This window comes from Alligator mississippiensis, chromosome 11 (genome assembly GCF_030867095.1).
Source record: "Alligator mississippiensis isolate rAllMis1 chromosome 11, rAllMis1, whole genome shotgun sequence".
NCBI lineage: Eukaryota > Metazoa > Chordata > Crocodylia > Alligatoridae > Alligator > Alligator mississippiensis.
Window position 1 is genome coordinate 45,630,659 of NC_081834.1, and position 20,747 is coordinate 45,651,405.

The following is a 20,747-nucleotide window of genomic DNA, read 5'->3' on the forward strand; positions in this document are numbered from 1 at the left end:
GACCCTCTCACTCTCTGCTACTGCTGCCTGGGCTCTCTAGGAGTAGCACCTATGTTCCCTTTGCAGAGATCCTGGGCAGGTAAGACCACTCTTTCCTTTGCTGTTCCTCCTCCTACCCCAGACATACCATGGCCAGCATACCCTTCTCCCTCTCCCCTCCCCACCATGCTAAATGAGTTTGCTATACCTCTGCCTCCATGTTTGCTGGGCCCTCTTTGGATAAATCTTAATAAGTGGGAAGAGAAATGTTCACAGATCATAGAAGAGTCATTAGGATTTGATGTCCAGAGCAAGCTGTTTACCTGCACAGTGCAGGTTTCCTGTCATAGGAAAAATCTTTTGTGATCGGTTAATTCCATTTTAATTACAGTCCTACAGCACTACATTTGATTTGTAGCTCTCATTCTGGGTAAGATGCCTGTGTAACATTGCTGCTATTTCCTTCAATTTTGGCTGGTTTTTGGTGCCCAGAGGTATAAGATAAGAAGAGATCCATTGTCTGCCACCTAACAGTTACGGCTTTTTATAATCGTTTACTGATGCTGCCCTGGTAGTCAGTGTGTGCAAGTTTTTGCTGTGTCCGTTACAATAAGAATTATGTTTAATTAAAAATGAACAGCAAAATATAAACATGGAGTACTATAGAGGGTATATACCATAAAAAACACTATTCTGATAAAGATACAACCCATATTTGTGCTTTTATTAGCAATGAATAAAAAATAAAGTAGCTTTTCCTCTGGAAAAAAGAATGGAACCACCTCCAGTTATTTTGTCTTTTTTATTTATTTTTTTTAAAAGCACAAATTGCACTGAAATCACTGGATGTTGCATTTTTTCCACCATAAAAGGAGGCACAGGGTGGTACAGGATCCAGCGAATTCCCAGTGTCCCATGCCTCTGCGTGGGTCCCAGCATGCAAGCACAGGGTGCTAGGAATTCCCCAGGACATGCATTGCCCCATGTTTCCTTGCCAGGGTCCACACCAGCCTCTGCCTTCATATGAAGTATGGGTCCCCTGGCAAGGATGCACAGAGGGCACAGGGCAGTGAAGGATATGAGGAACCACTGGGCAAGGGGAAACACATGGCCCGTTGTCTTGTATCAGACCCCTGCCCAGAGCAATAGGAGACATGTTTCACCCACTAAACCAGATCAGCGGTGGTGGGACTTTTTTGCCACAGCTCATCCGCTTAGTGTGGCAACATCTGTTTTTACACTGAGCTATTTATAGGAACAATGGTTAACAAATGGGGTGAAATAAAGTATCCATTAAGTATCTGGTGAGGGCATTTCATGTCAGTGGGTTGCATTTGATGAACTGATCATCTTCTTTTTCTTCTCATTAAACCAAATTGACTAAAATTCCCACTGATGTTTTTATGTAGGTGTTTTGAGCATCTCAGAACACTGCTTGTGAGTTTCTTTCCCCTAGCATTCTCACACATGTTATCTGAGTCAAAGCCATGACCTAAATCAAACACTGCTACTGCTGCAAAGCGCATGTTTTCCATCAACCGTTTCCTACTCAAATGAATGAAACCTCAAGGCTTGCTAATTACTTCCAGGAGCTCATTTTCTGTATGCATGTGACAAGTTTTGCAGTGGTTCTAATTAACCATTGTTGTTAACACTCAGTTAAAATAACTGGCAAATGATCAAACTCCTTGTGGTGCTCAAATTTTAGTTTGTAAATGCAAGACAGCTGTGCACGGATATGTAGGAGTACCCAAACTTCACCCAGTTAAGGATCCCATTAACAACGTCCTGGGAGCACAAGCATGTGTGTTCTAGTAGGGCAGTCTGGGTACTTAAGTAGTCAGAGTTGAACAGTCTTGAGTGGATTAATCTGAGCAGCATAGTTGTAATGTCTGTCTTTATTGGCTGTTTCCATTATAATGTGTAATCTCAGCATGGCATTAGATCATAGAGTGCAGTATAGATGCCCAAGGGGAAAGAAAGTGTGATCAAAATGGAATGGATCAAGCTGTAATATACATTCTTCACACCCACACCTCTCACAACAATGGCAGATATCCACAGGGTACATTTTGGGAGGCTGGGGACACTGGCTGTTTCTGAGCTACATCATTATTTTTTTGCTATTAGAGCTTTACTTACTGATATTTTATGCTTTGAATTAGATACTGAACTATACTTGTCATCATTTTTAATTTTTAATAATGCTTTCCTCTTGGTATAAGCACAAAGCACTTAGTGATTTAGCATTAAAGCTAAACTGTCAAGCTGTTTGTTAGCTTCGAGCACCAAGGATGATGTCCTGTAGTTTAAAATTTGCATGCGTATTCAAGCTTGTGAACTGCACATGCTGAAAGTAATCTCTTAAGCCATATACTCCTATTATTGTCACTCCCCTCCCCCTTCCCTTATGTTCTGCACAAACTGGTTTTGTCCTGCTCAAATCCAGATTGTAAACTCAAAGGAGCAGGCACTTCATCTGTGTGTGTGTGTGTATGTGTGTAGTATCCAACAGATCTGGGCTTCTGGGTATCATAATAAAGATACTAATAAAAATATCCAGCTGTGCTGTGAATTGTTCCATTGTTTTTCCCAGGGGATATTGCATTAGGGCAGTTACCCAAAGGGGTAAGAGCAAGAGAAGTGGGGATAGCAAGGGAGACCATAATAGAAAAACCTGGCTAGTCATTTTTATCTGAAAAGCAAGCAAATAAACACACTCTTATTTTATATTCTGCAGCACTTGTTGGATGTGAAATCTCTGAAGCACCTAACCAACCTGACCCTGCATGATCGCATTACAAAGTCTCTTCTCCATCTCCATAAGAAGAAGAAACCCCCCAGCATCAGTGCACAGTTTCAGGTAATCTAAAATGTTCCAAATGTGAGGGAGCCTGTGCGAGACGAGACCTGTTCTTGGGCATGTGCAAGGCAAGCATCTCATGGTGCAAAGGATGACACTCCTGGGCACAGAACTCCTCCCCTCTGATCAGTGACAGAACGTGAAAGCTACTAAATGTAGTTTGGGTAGGCTGTGACTTGGTGGGAATGTAATAGTTAATATGCGCTTTGAAGGCTGTAACTACTGATTGAGACAGGAATTTTTGAGGCGGCATAGAAAAGAACTGCAAAGAAGGACTGGGGGGATTATGGTGGATCACAGATTCAACATGAGTCAGCAGCTTGATGCTATCATAAAAAAATAAATGCAATTTCACGTTGCATTATAGAAGCATTGGGTGCGAGACATGTCTTGCATACATCAGTCCCAGTACCACTCTTCTCTCAGATGGCTAGGACTGAGCTGGAGTACTATGGCCAGGTTTGAGGCACTGCATTTTAAGAACAATACAGGGAAACTGGATTCCCTGAAGATAAGGAGGTTAAGAGACTACACTGATAGTTTCCAAATATTCAGAAGACTGCTACAAAGAAGATTGAGAATAGCTTTGGTCTCTAGCCACAGAGGGCAGGACACACTGCGTTGGGTTTAAATTGTAACAAAGCAGGTTTAGATGAACTTTCAGGAAAAAACTTCCAATGAACAAGAAGACAGTGGAACAAATTGTGTACATGACTTGTGGAATCCCCTTCCTTGGAGGTTTTTAAGAAAAGACTTCTCTTCCAAGGCATACTCTGCATCTATGCAGGGGGGTTGGACTAGGTGTGATCCTTGATGTCCCTTTGTTTCTATGAAATGGAAGATTGAAGCAGCCTATCAGGAAGATCTTCCACACAGTGAGATTTTTAGACCCAATCTTTCAAGGAAAATAATGGAGAATTGTTATTCAGGGGATTATAAAAACGGAGTGGACAAAGCAGTAGGACAGATACTGTAGAGAACACTTACATTGATGGAGAAATAAACTAACCCCTGCTTTTTCTAGTCTCTGGAATATTTTAAGGGGCATCTCTGCCACCTCCACTTCCCTCAATGCCACTTAAACACAGACAGGACTTAGCTTATACTGTAGTCCTACCACCTGTCTTATTGCATTTTTTCTGAGAAACAGCAGCATCACTAGGGATGGGTGAGCAGGGCACCAGCCCCGAATGCTGATATAGAGGGGGCACAGGGACGGTGATGGTCTCCACTGCCACCCAGGGTGAGACATTGCTTGTTTATGGCTCTACTGAAAAATGCGAATGGTGGCGTGTAGGAAAATGTCACCTTGCTGGGGAGAAGCCAACAACTGCCAGAATTCGGCAAGAGAGAAGAGGTGACTTATTTTGCATTCCAGTGGCCTTTGGCTTTGTCTGTCTCACGGGTGAGGACATTTAGGATCACAATAGATAAGAGGATAAGCAGACCTTTTAGAAAGTGATAGCAACCCCCTAGCCACTAGGTTGCAGTGAGAAGGGCAATAGAGAGCAGTGTTTAGTGCAGATTGTTGAGAAGATTGGCAAGCAGTGCAGGTTTTCTGAGCAGCAGCAAGGGGAGAGATGTGTCCAGAGATGGAATAAGTTGTGGTTTATGTCTTAATCAAAACAGCTCTGGAACATGGGTCAGCCCTCTGAAAAGTGGAAAGCTGATTTAGAACCAAGTACAGTCCATCTGGTAAATGTGCATCCAAGTGTCCTGTTAACATTTAACTGGTTGTTAGTGTTCAGGTATCGATTTGCATGTGCAGTCAGTGTAATGACATACGCAGATCAAGCACCTGTTTTTATTTATGTCCTGTTGCTCGCTACCTGATATGGAGAGCCAAGTTCCTTTGTCATGGTTTCTCTGTGGCATCTATCAATAAAAGCTTCTGAATAAGGCAGTGTTTTAAAGTATAATTACTTCCACTATTTGTATCTCAGATCCAATTTCTTTTCATGCAGTTCCTTGTTGAAGCCAAAAAAAGCCAAACGCTGCTACATTAGCTCCAGAAATAGCCATGGATTCTGAAATGAGATCAGTGGCAGTGTCTGTTGTGCTGTCACTGCTCCACACCAACAAACTTGCCATTATGAGTAACTGCAGCTAAAAACTTAGTCTCATCAGTGTGGCTACAGACTTGGAAATTGCCACTGTTGAGTCTCAACACAGATGCACAAGTGTGTTGATAGTGTCTGAGAAAAGCATTTCAGAAAGTTCAGGTTGTAGAAAGACCATTCTCTCATTCCATATGATTCCAAGCACATTTCCCTGGGAATTAGTTAAAATGTAGAAACATTTTTCCACATACACATTACTTGGATGAGTTTAATTGATTAAAAAAAAAACCAAGCAAACCCCAAAACAACAGCTGTGGTTCTGGTTATATGAAACGTGACTGTAGTTAGTAGCTTCACCATTCCTATCTCGGAGAAGGAGGAAATGTTGCAAAGAGGCAAGCTGCAGTTGACTTACATGCTCAGATTTATTACCTACAGTGTTCTTTTGTGTAAGAAGCAGATTTCAGTTATTTTCCAAGAAAAAAGAATGAGAAACACAAACCACTTTTGGTAATAAACAGCTCTGTAAACTGGTTCTAGTGAGCACTGTATGTAGGATCACAATGGCATTCTCCTGTTCCTGATGACACTTCCAAGGAGGGGATGCAGCCAAGTTTCTGCCACTGATAAAGCAGTAATTTTTTAACTGAAGTCAAATGCTTAGTTACCAGGAATCCTTGAAGTGCTCCATTGACTGTGAACTAAACTCTGTATCCTGTTTCCATGTGCACTCTGCTTGGAAAAAAGTTGACCTCTTAATCACTTCAGTATCCTTTTATTGATAGTTCTAAGTAAAAAAGAATATACACTAGGTAGTAGAAGGAGCAGAATCATACCAGCATTATACTGGGCTGGAAATGACAGCTTCATTGATGTTGTAACATGGAATTATCATTGAACAGAATTAAGAGGAAGAAAAACATACAGTTATTTTCTTCAGATTATTTCATTACACATCTACTCTTCTGCTTAATTTTATTTATTTTTATGCAGAGAAGTTATTGCTGCTTTTACCTACGATAATGACTGTGACTCAAAATTATTTGAGCCAGCTCAGACCAATAGCAGTCTTCCTTGTAGCTTTGACCCCTCCTTATTGAATGCATATGTGCTGATCTGCTTTTGACTTTAAGATCCAAAAGATTACAATCAGATTTCAACATTTCTAAAATCCATGAAAGACGGAGCAGCTGTGAAGCTGGCTGTTTGGGTACCAGCCACAAAGCATGCTCTATCATGACATGCAGTAGATGTTGTGTTTTCTCATGGCCCAGTTCAGTACAACATGGTTTTTGTGCAGTGCCCTTGGTAAAAGGCTTTCCTGCAGGTTTGCACTAAACTACTTGCGTGAGAAAATATTTCTCTCTTGTGAGTGCTAAATAACATGGGGGTTGTACAACTCTGCATTTTTCTAGGATGAGAACCAGAAGAGAATAGGAAGTCAGCCAGTATGCTGTGCTAGTTCTGAGTCAAATCTAAACATATTTTTTGTTTGTTTCTAAGAATTATTTTAAAAGACAGAGCCACATAGTTGCATATAGCTCCCAAGATGCAGGATGACCTTTGGTGCATTGCAGAAGTCTTGGTCTTTGAAGGAATTCCACAAGTTATGTCCTTTTCATTGCAGACCTCCTCTCCCCCCTCTCCCCCCAACCGTTTAATCCATATTATTCCTATAATAATAATCATAACATAAATATACAGAAGACTATCTTTTTTAGAGCATCTGAAAAATCAGAATTATTAGAATAAGGCTATCTTCATAATTAACTTACTTTGAAGTGTATTGCTTTGTATTGCATCTTGTAAAGATGTGTCCATTATTTCAGTGAGCATTGCAGTCCAAATAGACAAAGGGCAGATGAAAGATGTGGAGAAGGAATTTAACAGAAAGCAAAATGCTTATTGAGTGTTGGGGGTAACTATAAATAATGCCACTATGAATTCATTCACTCATTCATGAACTTAAGGAAATTCAAAATTAAAAAATGAGAGCATTTTAATATAATTGTTGCAATTTGCAACAAGCATGAAACACTATAGAAACAATGCAAGCAGAGCCTTGTGGACATTGAATTTTCACATGAACAGCCAGTTCTTTCCACCTGGCACAAAGGGGTTATAAATTTTACACAGAAAATGCTGGTTCCGTCAGTGGCAGCAATACTGAGATGGAGTCTCGTCGGACTCCTGCCAGAACATGAGTGCCAGGAAGCTGTGCCTCCAAAAGAATGAGTCTAGGATCATCTTGATCAGTGGTGTCAAACTCCTAGGTTCTGGGCTGCATCCTGACCACAGGATCTTCTCCCAGGCTGAATCTGTGGGGCCAGCATCAGCTGTAGTGGTTACAGTGGCAGGGGTCTGGTGGGCTGTACCTGCACAGTCCTTACTCATCCCCCTGCCACTAGTGGCCATGTCCATTGGGGACCAAGAGCCCTGAATTCTGCAACAGGCTGTGTCCCTAACCCTGCCCCCCAACTTCTGGTAGCCCAGTGGTCTCCAGTCTTTTTAAGTAGGAGATCACCTTTGGCATTTAAAAGCAACCCAAGATCTACCATGCACTGCTGTAACTCCCCCTCCCATCCCCTGCCCAGCAGGTAAGTCTGTGGGGAGGGAAGTGGGGGGCAGGTAGAGGCAGGGGCAGGAGCAATGGTAAGTTGAGTGGGGCCCCGGCTGGGTGGGAGGGCCTCGCTCAACTTACCACTGCTCCTGCCTCTGCGGCACTGTCCCTCACTGCAAGGGCTTCCATCTAGCACCTGCTTCTTCCCTCCCCCATGGACTGACCTGCTGGGCTGGGGCATGCATGTTCATACACGCAGGCACTTAGCCCCCCACCCCAGCCTCAGATCGACTCCAAGAGGCTCCAAGATCTACCGGTGGAACGCAATCCACTGGTTGGTGACCACTGTGGTAGCCTGACCAACTGGGTGGAATGGGTCCATGGACTGTATGTTAACCACTCCTGATCTAGATAAAATTGAAGTCCTCTTCAACCCAAACCCAGAGGAAATATATCCACCTCTGAATCACAGGATAACATTGGTGGTTCCTAGGATAGCCGTGTAGAACAGCACGGTTTTGAGCACTAGAGGAAACAGGAAGCTAGAGAATTCTAGCATCCTTGCATTCACAGCTTTCTATCTCAGCAGAGGGAAAAAATGGTCTAAAATATCCCAGCTTTAAGAAGTTTCCGATCCAGAAACATCTGCTGAGCTGTTGGGTGCTTATAGTGTGTAAAATTTGCAGAACTAATTTAGGAAAAAGCATCCAAATCACCCATTTGCACTTCTACCACCACAACAATCTTTTTTTAGACTCTGCAGCCCATTTATAACATTTTGCTAACAGGTGAAGCAAAAACTGGGGGCATTATCAGAACTCTGTGGGGAAACAACTTTGGGTTGGGGAAGATATGGGGTTTTTTATATATTTATTGGAACATTCTACAAAAAATGGATTCCTGAAAATGAGAAATAACAAATGACCTGAAAGCAGTAGTGTAACTGTGGGGGGAGGGGTGACTGGGACAATTACTTTTTGGGAGGGGGGCCAGGGGAGGAGGGGAGAATCACCCACCACCGTGATCAGCATGGTGACACCCCATGCTGCCTCTGAAGTCAGCAGCTGCCCTGGGTGTGGAGCTGCCTCACTATGCTGCCTAAAATGGACTGTTCATGTAAAAAGAAATCTGTCTGCTTTCCTACCATTTAAGTAAGACTAATTTATTAAATAAGAAGGCATTAACACTTATGTTTAGCATTGATTACAATCTCTGGTGATGTAGAGCACGTGATGAGATGAACAACATACTCCTTGAACAAAGTATTCCTCCTCTTGGTATTTTATTAGATTTTTTCTTTAACAAGAGCAATTCTCACATTGCTAATCTGCTAAAAGTTCCACCTTGGGGCTGAGGTATTTGAGGTCTTGGCATGCATCACGTCTGGATCTTTGCTACCTGTTTATGGTTTGTTTTCTATTGTAGGCATCACTTAACAAGTTGATGGAGACACTTGGTCAAGCAGAGCCTTATTTTGTCAAGTGCATTCGATCTAATGCTGAAAAGGTAAAGACCTACTACCTTAATTATCTTTGCTCGGCACCCATTTGTAACAAAACCCCATGAATCTCTATATTCATGTTAATGCCCTGCACAAAGAAGAAAGGTAAACTGGAGGTAGAGATCAAATACCTCTGTCTGGCTCTTGCCATATGCCATGGTTCTAGATATTACAGTCTTATAGAACAGTGTAAGCCAGTGTTTTGAGGGGTCATGAACATAGCCACTGCAGCTGGCAGGGTCCAAGTATTAATAGCTGACCACAGCACTACTGCTTCAGTTTTCAGGAACACTGAACACGTGGCTGTCTTCAGGGTTGTCTGATCTGGAGCTGTGCCATGATGCACTATTTTGATTTCAGTGGAATTCAAGACCTTAATGAGAAGGTTCACGTTGCCCCAAAGCACCGCTGCTGGCCTGGAGTTTGAGCAGTAGAGCGATGTACCAAGAGAAGTGGTACATCTATCACCTTAGTTCTTATGGGTCTGTTTACAACCCAAGATAGCTTAGACTACTTTGAGTATATGTAAAGTCTGTTATTTTTCATTCACAAAAAGAAAAAGGATCTTGTGAGTGTGAATTGGAGACCGTTATTAAAATGTGTAAATAGTGCATAATATTCTTAGTTGCTAAGTTATAGTGGTTCTTCTGGTTATACATATTTGAGAGCTATTACATAAGCTGAATTGAATTATTTGCAGCTCTTTCCACATGTGAAGGATTTGGGTGTGCCATGACTGAACACTGTCTTGCTTAAATTAGAAAATCCATATGAAATTTTAATTTGAGAGAAACTTGCAGAATAAACACTGTTGTCAGATTAATGTTTGTGCATAATAGTTTTCCTTTATGGTTTTTAAAGATTATTTGGCTTGGACTAGTGGCTTACTATTGAACAACAAAGCTGGAATGAGGCTGGCTGGTTTATAGGTTAACAGAGTTTTTTTCTCTAGATTCCCATTTTAAATTTGTCTAGGTAAGTTGTGTTTGAAAGCCATTTCCCTGTCATAGCTTTCAAAAACCAGTAAAGAACAAGTTAGACTGGGTCTATTTCCTGGTGGTTCATGTCCCATACTACAGCTGGCATAATTGCCAGCATGTAGGAGTCATACATATTCCTTGCCTAAGTTTTTTAATCAGTTTTCCTGTCCAGGTATTCTCAAGTCTCTTGAAGTATTTGTGGCTGAGGGATGTACCTGCTAATTGTTTGGCACTTTTTTTTCTTTTAGCTGCCTCTGAGATTCAATGACAACCTGGTGCTTAGGCAGCTGAGATACACAGGAATGCTGGAAACAGTTCGTATTCGGCAGTCAGGCTACAGCTGCAAATATTCCTTCCAGGTTAGACGCAGCACATTTAATCTCTGTTCACCTGTCTTATATCATCACTGTCGCATTCATTCGTGTGCTGCTAGTGCTTATAGGCACCCTTGTTTTTATGCTCTTGATTGTGTGTGTGAATTCAAAACTAATACAGGTAAATGAATTTTGTGGCTGTTGGCATTGAGGCATAGAATAGTCTTATGCTGTGCCAATGGACCTCAGCTGTGCTACTCTAATCCTGAACCAGAACTGCTAGCCCCATTGCAGGGTGCTGGACAACACAATGATTTTGTGATCTGCCCATGAGCCTTATTCTTCATAAAGCACATGTGCAGTTACATGCAAGTTCTTAAAATGAAGACTGTAACGTCTGTTGGAGGCTGAAATAAATACATGCAGGCTCTTCTGACCTACAGAGGAGTTGAACCCACCTTTCCAAAAGTGAAATTCATTGTGCACTGGATCGTCTTAAACTTCTGGAATAAAGTGTGTGTATCTAATGTTGTCATGCCGTAGAGCAGAGCCTGTTCCTAATGGAAGAGTCCTGCCCAAGCAATAGTTGGGCCAAATCAGCCTAGTGAAACAATAATGATTCCAAGCACTCATTTTTCTCATTCATGTTTTCTTACTATATTGTTGTTGAAAGCGCTGTAAAAAGGATTTTCTCTTGTAATCGGTGTGAGCCAGACAAGGGGCAGAAAAGTGTCTCTTTGGTTTAACTAATGATCTCATTAGGACAGATGTCCTAGTGCTCGCTTGTGGTTTTTGTTCTGTTTCTGTGAGGATGAATCTGTTAGTTCAGTCCATTTTAACTCTGGGAGACGGCATTTCCTCCCTTTATGTGCCAGTGCACGATGCATCTTGCTGTTGTGCTGTCCCAGACCCCATAGGAAGGTTTGTTTTGTTCTTTCAGATTTACTTGTTCAAGGGAGCTGCTCCTTTTTACTGTCCTTTTAATGATTTTGCAGTCGTTTTGGCCAAACATCATGTCATGTACAGCAACTGTTGGAGAGAAGGACTGCACGGTTGCTTTACAGGAAACCAAAATCATTTCTTATTTTGGAGTATCTGTCTCCAGAACCTTGTATTTCTGTGCCTTGAACCATCACTGTGGTGACTGCTGAAATGCTCTGTGCTTTCTGACATACAAAAAACTAGAACTCTTGGTTCCAAAATGATACCTTTTATTAGACCAACTGGAAAATGGCAAGAAAATTGTCCTTTGCTGCAAGCTTTCGGGATCAAAGTCCTTTCGTCAGGCTCTGGGAAAAGTGTAGATGGTACAAGATGGTAAAAAGTCCCTATAGGTAGGAAATAAACTTCATTTTTGCACAGAGAGAGCTACAGATGGAAGTCTGTGCTTTCTGAGATACTTTTCAGGTTTTGGTAAATCCCTCCTGTAAGGACTGTTTGAGAATTCATGGCATGTTCTTGCAGAATCGCTCAACTCTCTCTGTTGACAGACATTGCAGTATCTCTCTTCCCACATTAAACGCCCATCAAACCTACATTGTCATTTGCTTTTCATGCAAGTTGAGAGTGACTAATCATTTCATGAAGCAGGAACCTTTGCATATGGAAGTATTTAAAATGCCAATTAGGTTTCTGCTCATTTACTAAAGCATGTCTGAAGTAGCCAACACAAGAGTTAGCAGAGCATATAGCAAAGGGACAAAGGTGTGCCTTTATTTAACCGTGGCTTCTCATTTTACAGGACTTTGTGGATCATTTTCATGTTCTTCTACCACAAGGAGTCAGCCCATCTAAGCGCAACATCCTTGACTTCTTCAGGAAAATAAAGCTCAACTCAGACAATTACCAAGTTGGGAGAACAATGGTAAATGTCATGGCTCAAACCACAAAACTAAAGTTTCCTTGTACCTTTTCAACAGCTATATAATTTACCTTCTTTTTATACATGTTTTCATTAACCCAATTTTGTGGTCCCATGGTTCTCTAAAAAGTAGACCGACTCAGTGAGAAGGGTTTGAACAATGTCAAACCAAATGCAGACTGTTAGCAGGTCTATTGCTATTCAGCTCAATCAGGATGATTTGATTGTGCTTTTAAAACAAGGCATCCTCCCAAAGGCTTCACTTGTCATCAGACTTACTGCTCTGACCATCATCTTCTCTCTCTATATTGGGAATTATGGGCCATTCTGATTTATGTTATACATCCAACCTGTGACAACCATATGCTGTAGATAAAATTTCAGATGCCTTTTTAGGTATCCCAAACTCAAGCCATCTTCTAGGCGGCTCAAGATATCTAAACCTGTTGCATTAAACCATTTCTCTCTTGTGGTTGAGGAAGAACAAAGGGTATTTTTCTGACCTTTCCTGTTTGTTTGTTAGGTTTTTATGAAGGAACAGGAGCGACAGGTTTTACAAGGCCTGCTGCATGAGGAGGTGCTCCGGAGAATTACTCTCCTTCAGCGCTGGTTCCGCACAATGCTGTACAGGAGGCAGTTCTTGAACCTGAGACAAGCAGCAGTGATCATACAAGTGGGTGATGATGACAGTGTGTTTTCATCTGGATTGCTAGTTACTATACATAGCACAGTTGGTGTGCCTGGTCTCTTCTAGTTTATACCAAAATTGGTCCCATTGTAATGAAGACCTCCAGCAGAGTGGAGAGAAGAGGAAAGCTGGAGACATTCAAATCCTTATAGCCATTAAAAATCCTGTTGTAAAAATCATCATCTTGGTTTAATCACATTGACCATGTTGCCCAGTCTGCTTACCTTGACTGACCTCCCCGCTTTATCCTACTACATCAAGCACAATCTTCTTGTCTTTGTTTTTAAGTCCTTTAAGGACCATTCATTCCTCACTATCATTCATTTCTTAAATGCTGTGGAGACCTAGATTATTGTCCATGCTCCATCAGTGATGTCATCTCTGATTGCCCTAACAGAATACATCATGCTTTCTGCCACATGGGCCCTTGTGCCTGGGAAGAGGTCCCTGTACAAATCCTCAAAGCGGCTACAGTGTTTTCCTGTAAATACCCACCTGTGCTCTAATATCTACCGAACGCTTAGTAATAGTTAGGCAGCTGGTATGCTGTTACCACTGTTAATCAAGCCACTTATAAGAGTCTCCCAGTAAGTTTCTGCTTCCCCCATCTTTTTGTCTTACCTACATGTTGTGTCTCAGCTTAAACGTAGATTGTCAATCCTTTGGGGCTGGTTGTGTCTCTCTTCTGTTTTTCTGTAGGGCTGACCACAGTAGCGTCCTTACCATTGAGTGTAATTGCAGTACAAGTAATAATTTAAATTAGATTTCTTTTTTCTAATCTACTTACATTTAAAGTAGATTTATTTATAATTTTGGATACAATTTTACTTTTTCCAAAGTTAAGTGACGTAAGATGTTTCATAAAGTGAGATGAAGATGGGAGCTGTGAACTGTAGTACTCAGTTATTGAGTCCCAAGCAAGCAAGGAACAGGTTTGGGTGGGTTGGCTTTAGTGGCATAAGAAAGAGGTTTGAAAATACTGTTTTGCAGACAAACACACGGTCAAATTCCAACAGAGTCAGTGCAGTTCTGCATCCTTCTAATGTAGATACTGAAAAGACTTTATTCTGGATTTGTGTTCTGGGTTTCCCTAAACCTTGTTTGCTGCCCACATGGATATTGAAAATGACTTGGAACTTTTCCTGCCAATAATTTTGTGTCCCAGAGATTACCGTGCTCCTGAGCAGCAAGTTGCATTTAATTTGACACATTCAAAATCAGTAGATGGATGCATCTCAGTGGTGCTGTGAGTATGTACCTTGTTAAGGTATTTGAGATTATTGAATATTAAGTGCTTAAAGAAATGCAATATTATTATAGTTTCTCAATGTGACCATCTTATACATCTTGACTTTCTTCACACACTCCATTTGCCCAGGTGTTTGAACAAAACGCAAACCAGAGATCAAAGATGACTTCTGCTCTGGGCTAACAAAGAAAGTAAAGAAACAGCCACTTAAAAATAATGTACATTTTAAGGTTTTATCCACTAATATTAACAAAAACAGTGCTAAAGATCTCAAGTGCTAGCCAGGCACTTGATGTTCTGCTCCTTCCTGACACAGCCATTTCCTGTTAAGGGAATGAGCGCCTGTTTATTTGCACTGTAAATCTGGTGCTGAAGGAATGCTGTTTGTTTTCTCTGCAGAGATGTTGGCGTAGCTATCAGAATAGAAAGCAAGCCAAAGCTTCCCTGGTTGACCCCCTTGTTCTCAGCAATGCAGCAGTCATTCTCCAGTCCTACTGGCGAGCTTATTTGGAGAGGCGAAAATTCTTGCAGATGCGGGTTGCAGCTTTCATCATTCAGAACTGCTGGCGGGAGCACTGTAGGCGCAAGCATGCTGCAGCCATGTGCATTCAGGCCGGATGGCGAGGATACTGTGCAAAGAGACTCTACAAGGCCAAGAAAAAACAAATCATCCTGCTGCAGGCTGCGTGTAGGGGATACATAGTACGACAAAGGTAACATGATTAACCTCAGTGGACAAAAAGGGGAAATGCTGCCTTAAGTTGATGGTTTAGCAAGAAGCCAATGCAATTTGGAACAACAGTTCCCAGCAGTGTCTCATACTTTTGTTAGTAGTCAGTCAGCCCCCCTTTGCCTGGTATGTATGGGCCTTTGCATTCTCACTGCCTGCGTCCCACTCAGTCTGCTGTCTAGCCTACAGTGGATCTTAGTCTGTTCAGAAGCCTAATCTCAGGATCATCAGAGTCTCTTTCAGACTGAGACCTTTGGCTGCCACAGTCATCCCCTTGGCTCACTGAAGAGGTATTATCCCTTCCCAGAAGGTTTGGGACTTCCTAGCATAGAATAAAAGATTTGAGAGCCAGAGCACACCCTTAAAGTCTTGAAAGAGTTTACCTAATGATGTACCTCAGCCAGGAGAACTGGGAAAGAACAGACTCAGAAAACCAAACTCTGAACTGTGCTTTTTCTGGGTACGTAAATTCAGAAAACAAAAGCATGAACGAAGTTTAGAGCTGTCCTAGTCACCAAAACTTCAGCTCTCCCCATGGGCTTGTCTACATACCACTCTATGTTGAAATTAGATGCAGTGGTGAGAAGCATACTCACTTGCTCCTACTCTACGTAGGCAAAATCCCAGAAATGAGGCAATAGAACCTCCTTAGAGCACTCCTGAGCGTGTCCCCAGTGCACCTCTCAGCTCTTTGCCTTGGGCATGCTCTTTGGTGTGCACTCAAGTTGCTTTGTGGCAGCTACAGCTAGTTTCTGGGATTCAGTGCCTACAGAGTGGGAATGAGTGAATTAAAGGATTGTAGAAAAGTAAGTCTCGAAGGGATCTCTGGAGCCATCCAGTCTGCACGATTCACCCATTCATGTGTAAGGCTTGCTCCCGAAGTTTTAAAAAATAGGTTAGGCAAACACCTAATTGCCTAACCTACTTTTAAAAACTTTGGGAGCAGGCCTTACACAGGAATGAGTGAATCGTGCAGATTGGATGGCTCTGGGAATCTCTTGAACAAAAGTCACAAGAGGGTGTAAAGTACTCATTCAAGGTAGTATGGGTGTTTAAACGATAGTGGGTGAGGTACACTTCTCTGGCATCCCTGGGCTCAGCACAGAAGAGCAGGGGGGTGTATAAGCCTGAAGATACCTGTTGCCATTCAGAATTTGGGAAATAGTGATGTAGGGGGAAGTGGAATATGCATGTTCTGTGTTACACACACAGATGCATGCACATTCTTGCTTTGAATTGCATATATTAGCTTAGCTAAGGTGTTAGACACACAGGACCTTTGTGATTTCTATACAGAATCAACGCAGTGCATCCAAGCAGCAGAGGTGGACACTGCTCTACCATCTGACATTTTTTTTTGCTTTATTCCAGGTTTAGAGCTTTAAAAGAGCAGAGATTAAAAGAGACACAGCTGGAGAATGGATTATCAGTTACAGAAGAGGATGGACTGGAAGTGGACGGTGCTTTGAAAATTAAGGGCTCAGACCCATCTAAATGGGAGGATGGCTCATTTGAAGAGCGAGTGAGAGCCATAGAGGAGCATAAATCGCTGATAGAAAATAACCGGGTGAATCATACAGATCCATTGGATGGCCCTGAGAATTTATTGCACAAAAGGCATGAGAGGGCTAGCAGCCAAGATGGTGTGGACATTGAAGAGGAAATAGCTGTAAGAGAGAGACCCAAATCCCTGGAGGATCTCAACCAAAAAAAAGTGGTCCGGGCAAAAAGAGAAAGCCGAAGAATGCGTGAACTGGAACAGGCAAAATTTAGCTTGGAGTTGTTGAAAGTTCGTTCTATTGGAGGAATGTCTCCCTCCGAGGAGCATCGGTGGTCCATGGAGCTTGTATCTGAGCACCCTCATTCTTCTCAAGGAACCCCAGAGAGTGAAAGCTCTCAGGGGAGCTTAGAGATGTTAAGCTGTGAGGACACTCAGAGTAAACTTGATTCCCTAGTTTTAGGTGAGCAAAATGTGCAATCAGTCTCCACGGAGACCCAGGACTCTTTACTTGGCAGTCCTAAGCATGATTTGCAGGACAAATCTTTCTATGCAGCAGATGTAAACAGCAATTTATCAAATAGAAAAAGGACGCCTTCGAGCTCCGAAGTAACAGAGAGCCATGTTTCTACAGAGCGCGTGGTCTGTGATCCCCAGAACATTTTCTATAAGATGCATCCAAGAGAGTCCTTTATTTCTAGTAATCTGCCTACCTTCTACATGCCACCACAGGACAACCTGAAAATAAATCAGTCACTGATGGAGAATAATCTGAGGAACAAACTAATGGAGAAGGAAGAAAGATTGGTCATATTTCCTGGGGTCAGGAAGGACACTGAGCCAGACAAGGGCACGGCATTGAATTCAGAGAGTGGAGTGAAGCCTCCTGTCAAAACAGAGGAAAGCGTAGCTTCACTTGCACCCGAGGCACATTCGGCAGACTCTGTTATCAAAAGGCTGGAAAAGCTGAACGTGGAGAAGGAGGAGCGACAAAAGCAGCTGCAGCTCCAGAGGGAGAAAGAGATGATGGAGCAGATCCGGCAGCAGAAGGAAATTCTGGAGAAAGAACGCAAAGCTTTCCAGCAACTTGAGCGACAAGGGAAGGGGGAGACCTTGCAAAGGACTGAGCCAAACAGGGTCAAGGAGTCCTCTCTCAGGCTACTGAAAAAAACAGCAGATACCAGGCCTCAGTCTCTCTTCATCCTGAACCCCCAGAACAAGGTGGAACACTGCCTGGCCCCAACCACAACACCCACTTCATCAGTAGACATTAAAGGGCTCACTGTTGCAAAGAAAGGGAGCTCCCCTGCCCATAGTGCCCAAAAAGACAGGCCTGTCAGCATGTTCATGGAGCGAAAAGAAGGTCAACCAGGAACGACCCAAGAATCGGCTGGAACAGATAAATGGCATTCGAAACTGGCTGTGGAATCGAGGGACCTCCCAAGCAGCCAACTTGGAAGGACAGAGCGCCTCAGGCAGCCCCGAATCCCAAATCAGAGTGTTGATGGCTCTTCTAGCGAGACAAGGGCAAGTGCTATTTTCTTCACACCGAAAGACAGCCATTTTAGTCTTCAGTGAGTAAAATGTTTCTTTCATTGCTTTTCTTTATGCTTGCAGAGCTGGGAGTATAGTGTGACCTCTACTGAAGTGGGTATTACCATATTTACTCAAATATTAGATAAGATGGGTTATGATATTGGTATAAGGTTCTTCATTGATGTTCCCTTCTACTCCAGGCTGTAGCTCAAACTGGTGTGATCTTTTACGCTATGACTATATGCAGAGAGCAGTCTGTAGTGATTTAACACTATAATTCCAATCACCACCACCCCTGAAGCAAGGGTCATAAATATATTCATTGCTCTAATTATTGTTTAATTTGGTTACAGTATCATTTGCTACATACTAGTCACTTTATATGCTATGGGGAAAGGAAGAGGATGAAATCAATTTCTTTTATTTAGTTTCTTTCTTGCCCTGAGGAGCTCATCCTCTGAAGAGGATCAAGTGATTTTATAGAACACCCAAAAGAAGAAGATTTATAACAGACAAGTGGTGCTCTATCTGTTGGCAATGTGGACTGGATGAGTGGCAAGGAGCTAATCAGTGAGCCATTCAGGCCCCGCTCTGCCTTCCCTAGCCCTGTGTGCCCCAATCGGTCCCATAGCACCTTCACCCATTCCAGCGTACCAGAATTGGGTCCTGCATTGCTTCTGCTAGGCCCTGCACACCTGACATAATGCATAGGGCTATGTTATCCAGCCTGCAGGGCTCCCTGCATGTTTGGAAATTTGGCAGCAGGGACCCAGCAACTGCTGCCATCTCTCCCCTGCCCCCACATTTCCAGACCTGTTGGGAGCCTGACCTGCAGACAAGAGTTTGAGCTCTTCTGGTATACACAATGTGGCATGAATAGGCTGCTAAGAAGACTTTAAAAGTGGGCAGGGGTAGAACTCTTGTAGCCATCAGGGAAGCTGACCTGGACCCATGTACAGAAGATAGAGGTGACTGAGAGAGAGGCGAACAGGGTGTGGGTAGCAACACCTACTCAGTAATATTAACTTCACTCCTAAGTGCCAACTGTGAACCTGACACTGAATACAAGACAAAATGAAGACCAAAAGAGCTTGCACTTTGGAATATAAGACCTGGTGAGAGGCCCTGAAGAAGGAATCACAGAGTAATTTTAAAACAGTCCCTTCTCATAGTCAGTATGGTTCATAGTTGGATGAAAGGCAGGAGTTCTGTTCATAATTCCCAGTGGTATTAAGTTTAAGGTGGAAAAAAAGTAAAATAATCTCTTAAACTCATAAAATCAAATACCTGTTTGGCCTTGATCGTATGTGCTGAGATAGAAATGTTGCTGATTCTATGGGTGAACCTGTGCAGAGATCTAAATGTCTTTTTTTTGTTGTTGTTCTTGTTGAGTTTCAACAAGGAGTCTTCAAATCAATGCCTTTCAAAAGATGAACTACCTAGGAAGCCACTAAATGTTCCTGGGCCAGGCCGAGGGGAGGTAAGCTGCAGATTTCTTATTTTTATCTTTTTAATCGAACATTTATTCTGTCAGTATCCTCTCATGTATTTGCAGAGAAAAGAACACTGACAGGCAGGCGCTGCTAAATCATGAGCCCATTGGGGGTAGGGAGGCACTCGCATTCACACTTTTTCATGGGGAAGCCCTAGCTAACATGAGGACCCCCCCAACAGGGCAAAATTGCAAGACATTTTTGACCCGTGGGCGTCTGATGGCAAACACTGTAGAATGCCGTCCTGTCTTGTTGCATACATTGTAGTAACATCCATCCCTGTCCGTTTTCCCTGTTCTGTCCTTTTTTTTGTTTTTTCCTGATCCCCTGCACTACCTGAGATATTTGTGTGTTGTGTGTGCAGTAGAATGTTGCTCATGAATTTCCCAAGGCCATGTTTGACCCACGCTATGATGCCAAACACCAACAGAATCGCCTTTTCATTTAAAACATTTTTACGTTATCTGTTTTATCATTTGGTCAAGCAGGTTGCCCGACCGGCCCATAAAAAGAAAGCCCGCATGGCGCGGACGCGCTCCGATTTCTTGACTAGAGGTACTTTTGCAGATGGGGAGGGGGATACGGAGGAAGATGATTACGATGACAATTTTGAGTTCCTTCTCTCCTCTGACCAACCTACTCACCCTGAGCCAGGGCCTACAGCCAGACTTGGGCAGGCCTGTCACAGTGACTCCGAAATGGTAATTTTTACAACATTGGGGAAACAAAAGGGAGTGAGCAAATGTGCGGGAACCTTTCTTTGCTAACCCTTAGTTGCACTGACTCCCTATGCTGCTGCTTCCACCACTTGCAATGATGCTGTAGATGGGTAAACTCAGAACACAGCAGAGGCAAAAAAAAAAAAAAGTACAAAAAAGTATATGTTAAACCATGGAATTCCTTCAGAACGGATCTGACAACCAAGGCATTTGATGAAAGTATTACTTCTAGTGTTCCCGCAAGCTAGATAGCTCCAGTACCTGCCTGGTGACCACTCTGCCAGAATCATGAAAGAGCTTGAAGGAAAGCTTTCAGGACTGGAGATCCCCTGTAGAGTTGAAACTGTTTATCACATTGCACAGTTCTCCTTTTTTGCCTTGTTTACAACATCCTTGCTAATCGCTCTCTCTCTTGACACATTTCATTGTACAGTTGATTGGAAAAAATGTGAGCAAAAAATTTGTCATCCTATACCCCCACCAAATCTTTGATTAAACACCCCAAAAAACTTCCCCATTTGCATTTTTCCTGTTGGCTTTGATTGCTCATCTTCAATTGTACTTTCCAGCTGCCTGTTCCACATTTGAAAAGGGGTGCTTTGTTTGTTCTTTGAGGAAAACAACTTCAAAGAAACTTGTTTTTGGCATGGATTTTTTTCTCCCTTGAGTTTGAGCGTCTGGAGACGGTTTGCATTGACAACACTGCAATAGTCAGA

At 42.6% G+C, this 20,747-nt stretch overlaps 1 protein-coding gene across 7 annotated transcripts in view; it reads left to right on the forward strand.

Annotated features, from left to right (window-relative positions):
• Positions 1-20,747, forward strand: part of MYO9A (myosin IXA) — a 392,893-nt gene that overhangs the window by 332,908 nt on the left and 39,238 nt on the right. For 5 of the 7 annotated variants that reach the window (XM_019499347.2, XM_059714931.1, XM_059714930.1 and 2 more), the window contains 9 exons: positions 2,720-2,842; positions 8,888-8,968; positions 10,192-10,302; positions 11,999-12,121; positions 12,642-12,791; positions 14,455-14,768; positions 16,157-17,857; positions 19,212-19,299; positions 19,798-20,013. In XM_019499347.2, coding sequence (XP_019354892.1) covers positions 2,720-2,842; positions 8,888-8,968; positions 10,192-10,302; positions 11,999-12,121; positions 12,642-12,791; positions 14,455-14,768; positions 16,157-17,857; positions 19,212-19,299; positions 19,798-20,013 — 2,907 coding nt within the window. The remainder of the gene's footprint in view (positions 1-2,719; positions 2,843-8,887; positions 8,969-10,191; positions 10,303-11,998; positions 12,122-12,641; positions 12,792-14,454; positions 14,769-16,156; positions 17,858-19,211; positions 19,300-19,797; positions 20,014-20,747) is intronic. The other 2 variants (XM_059714929.1, XM_059714932.1) reach the window with 2 other exon arrangements.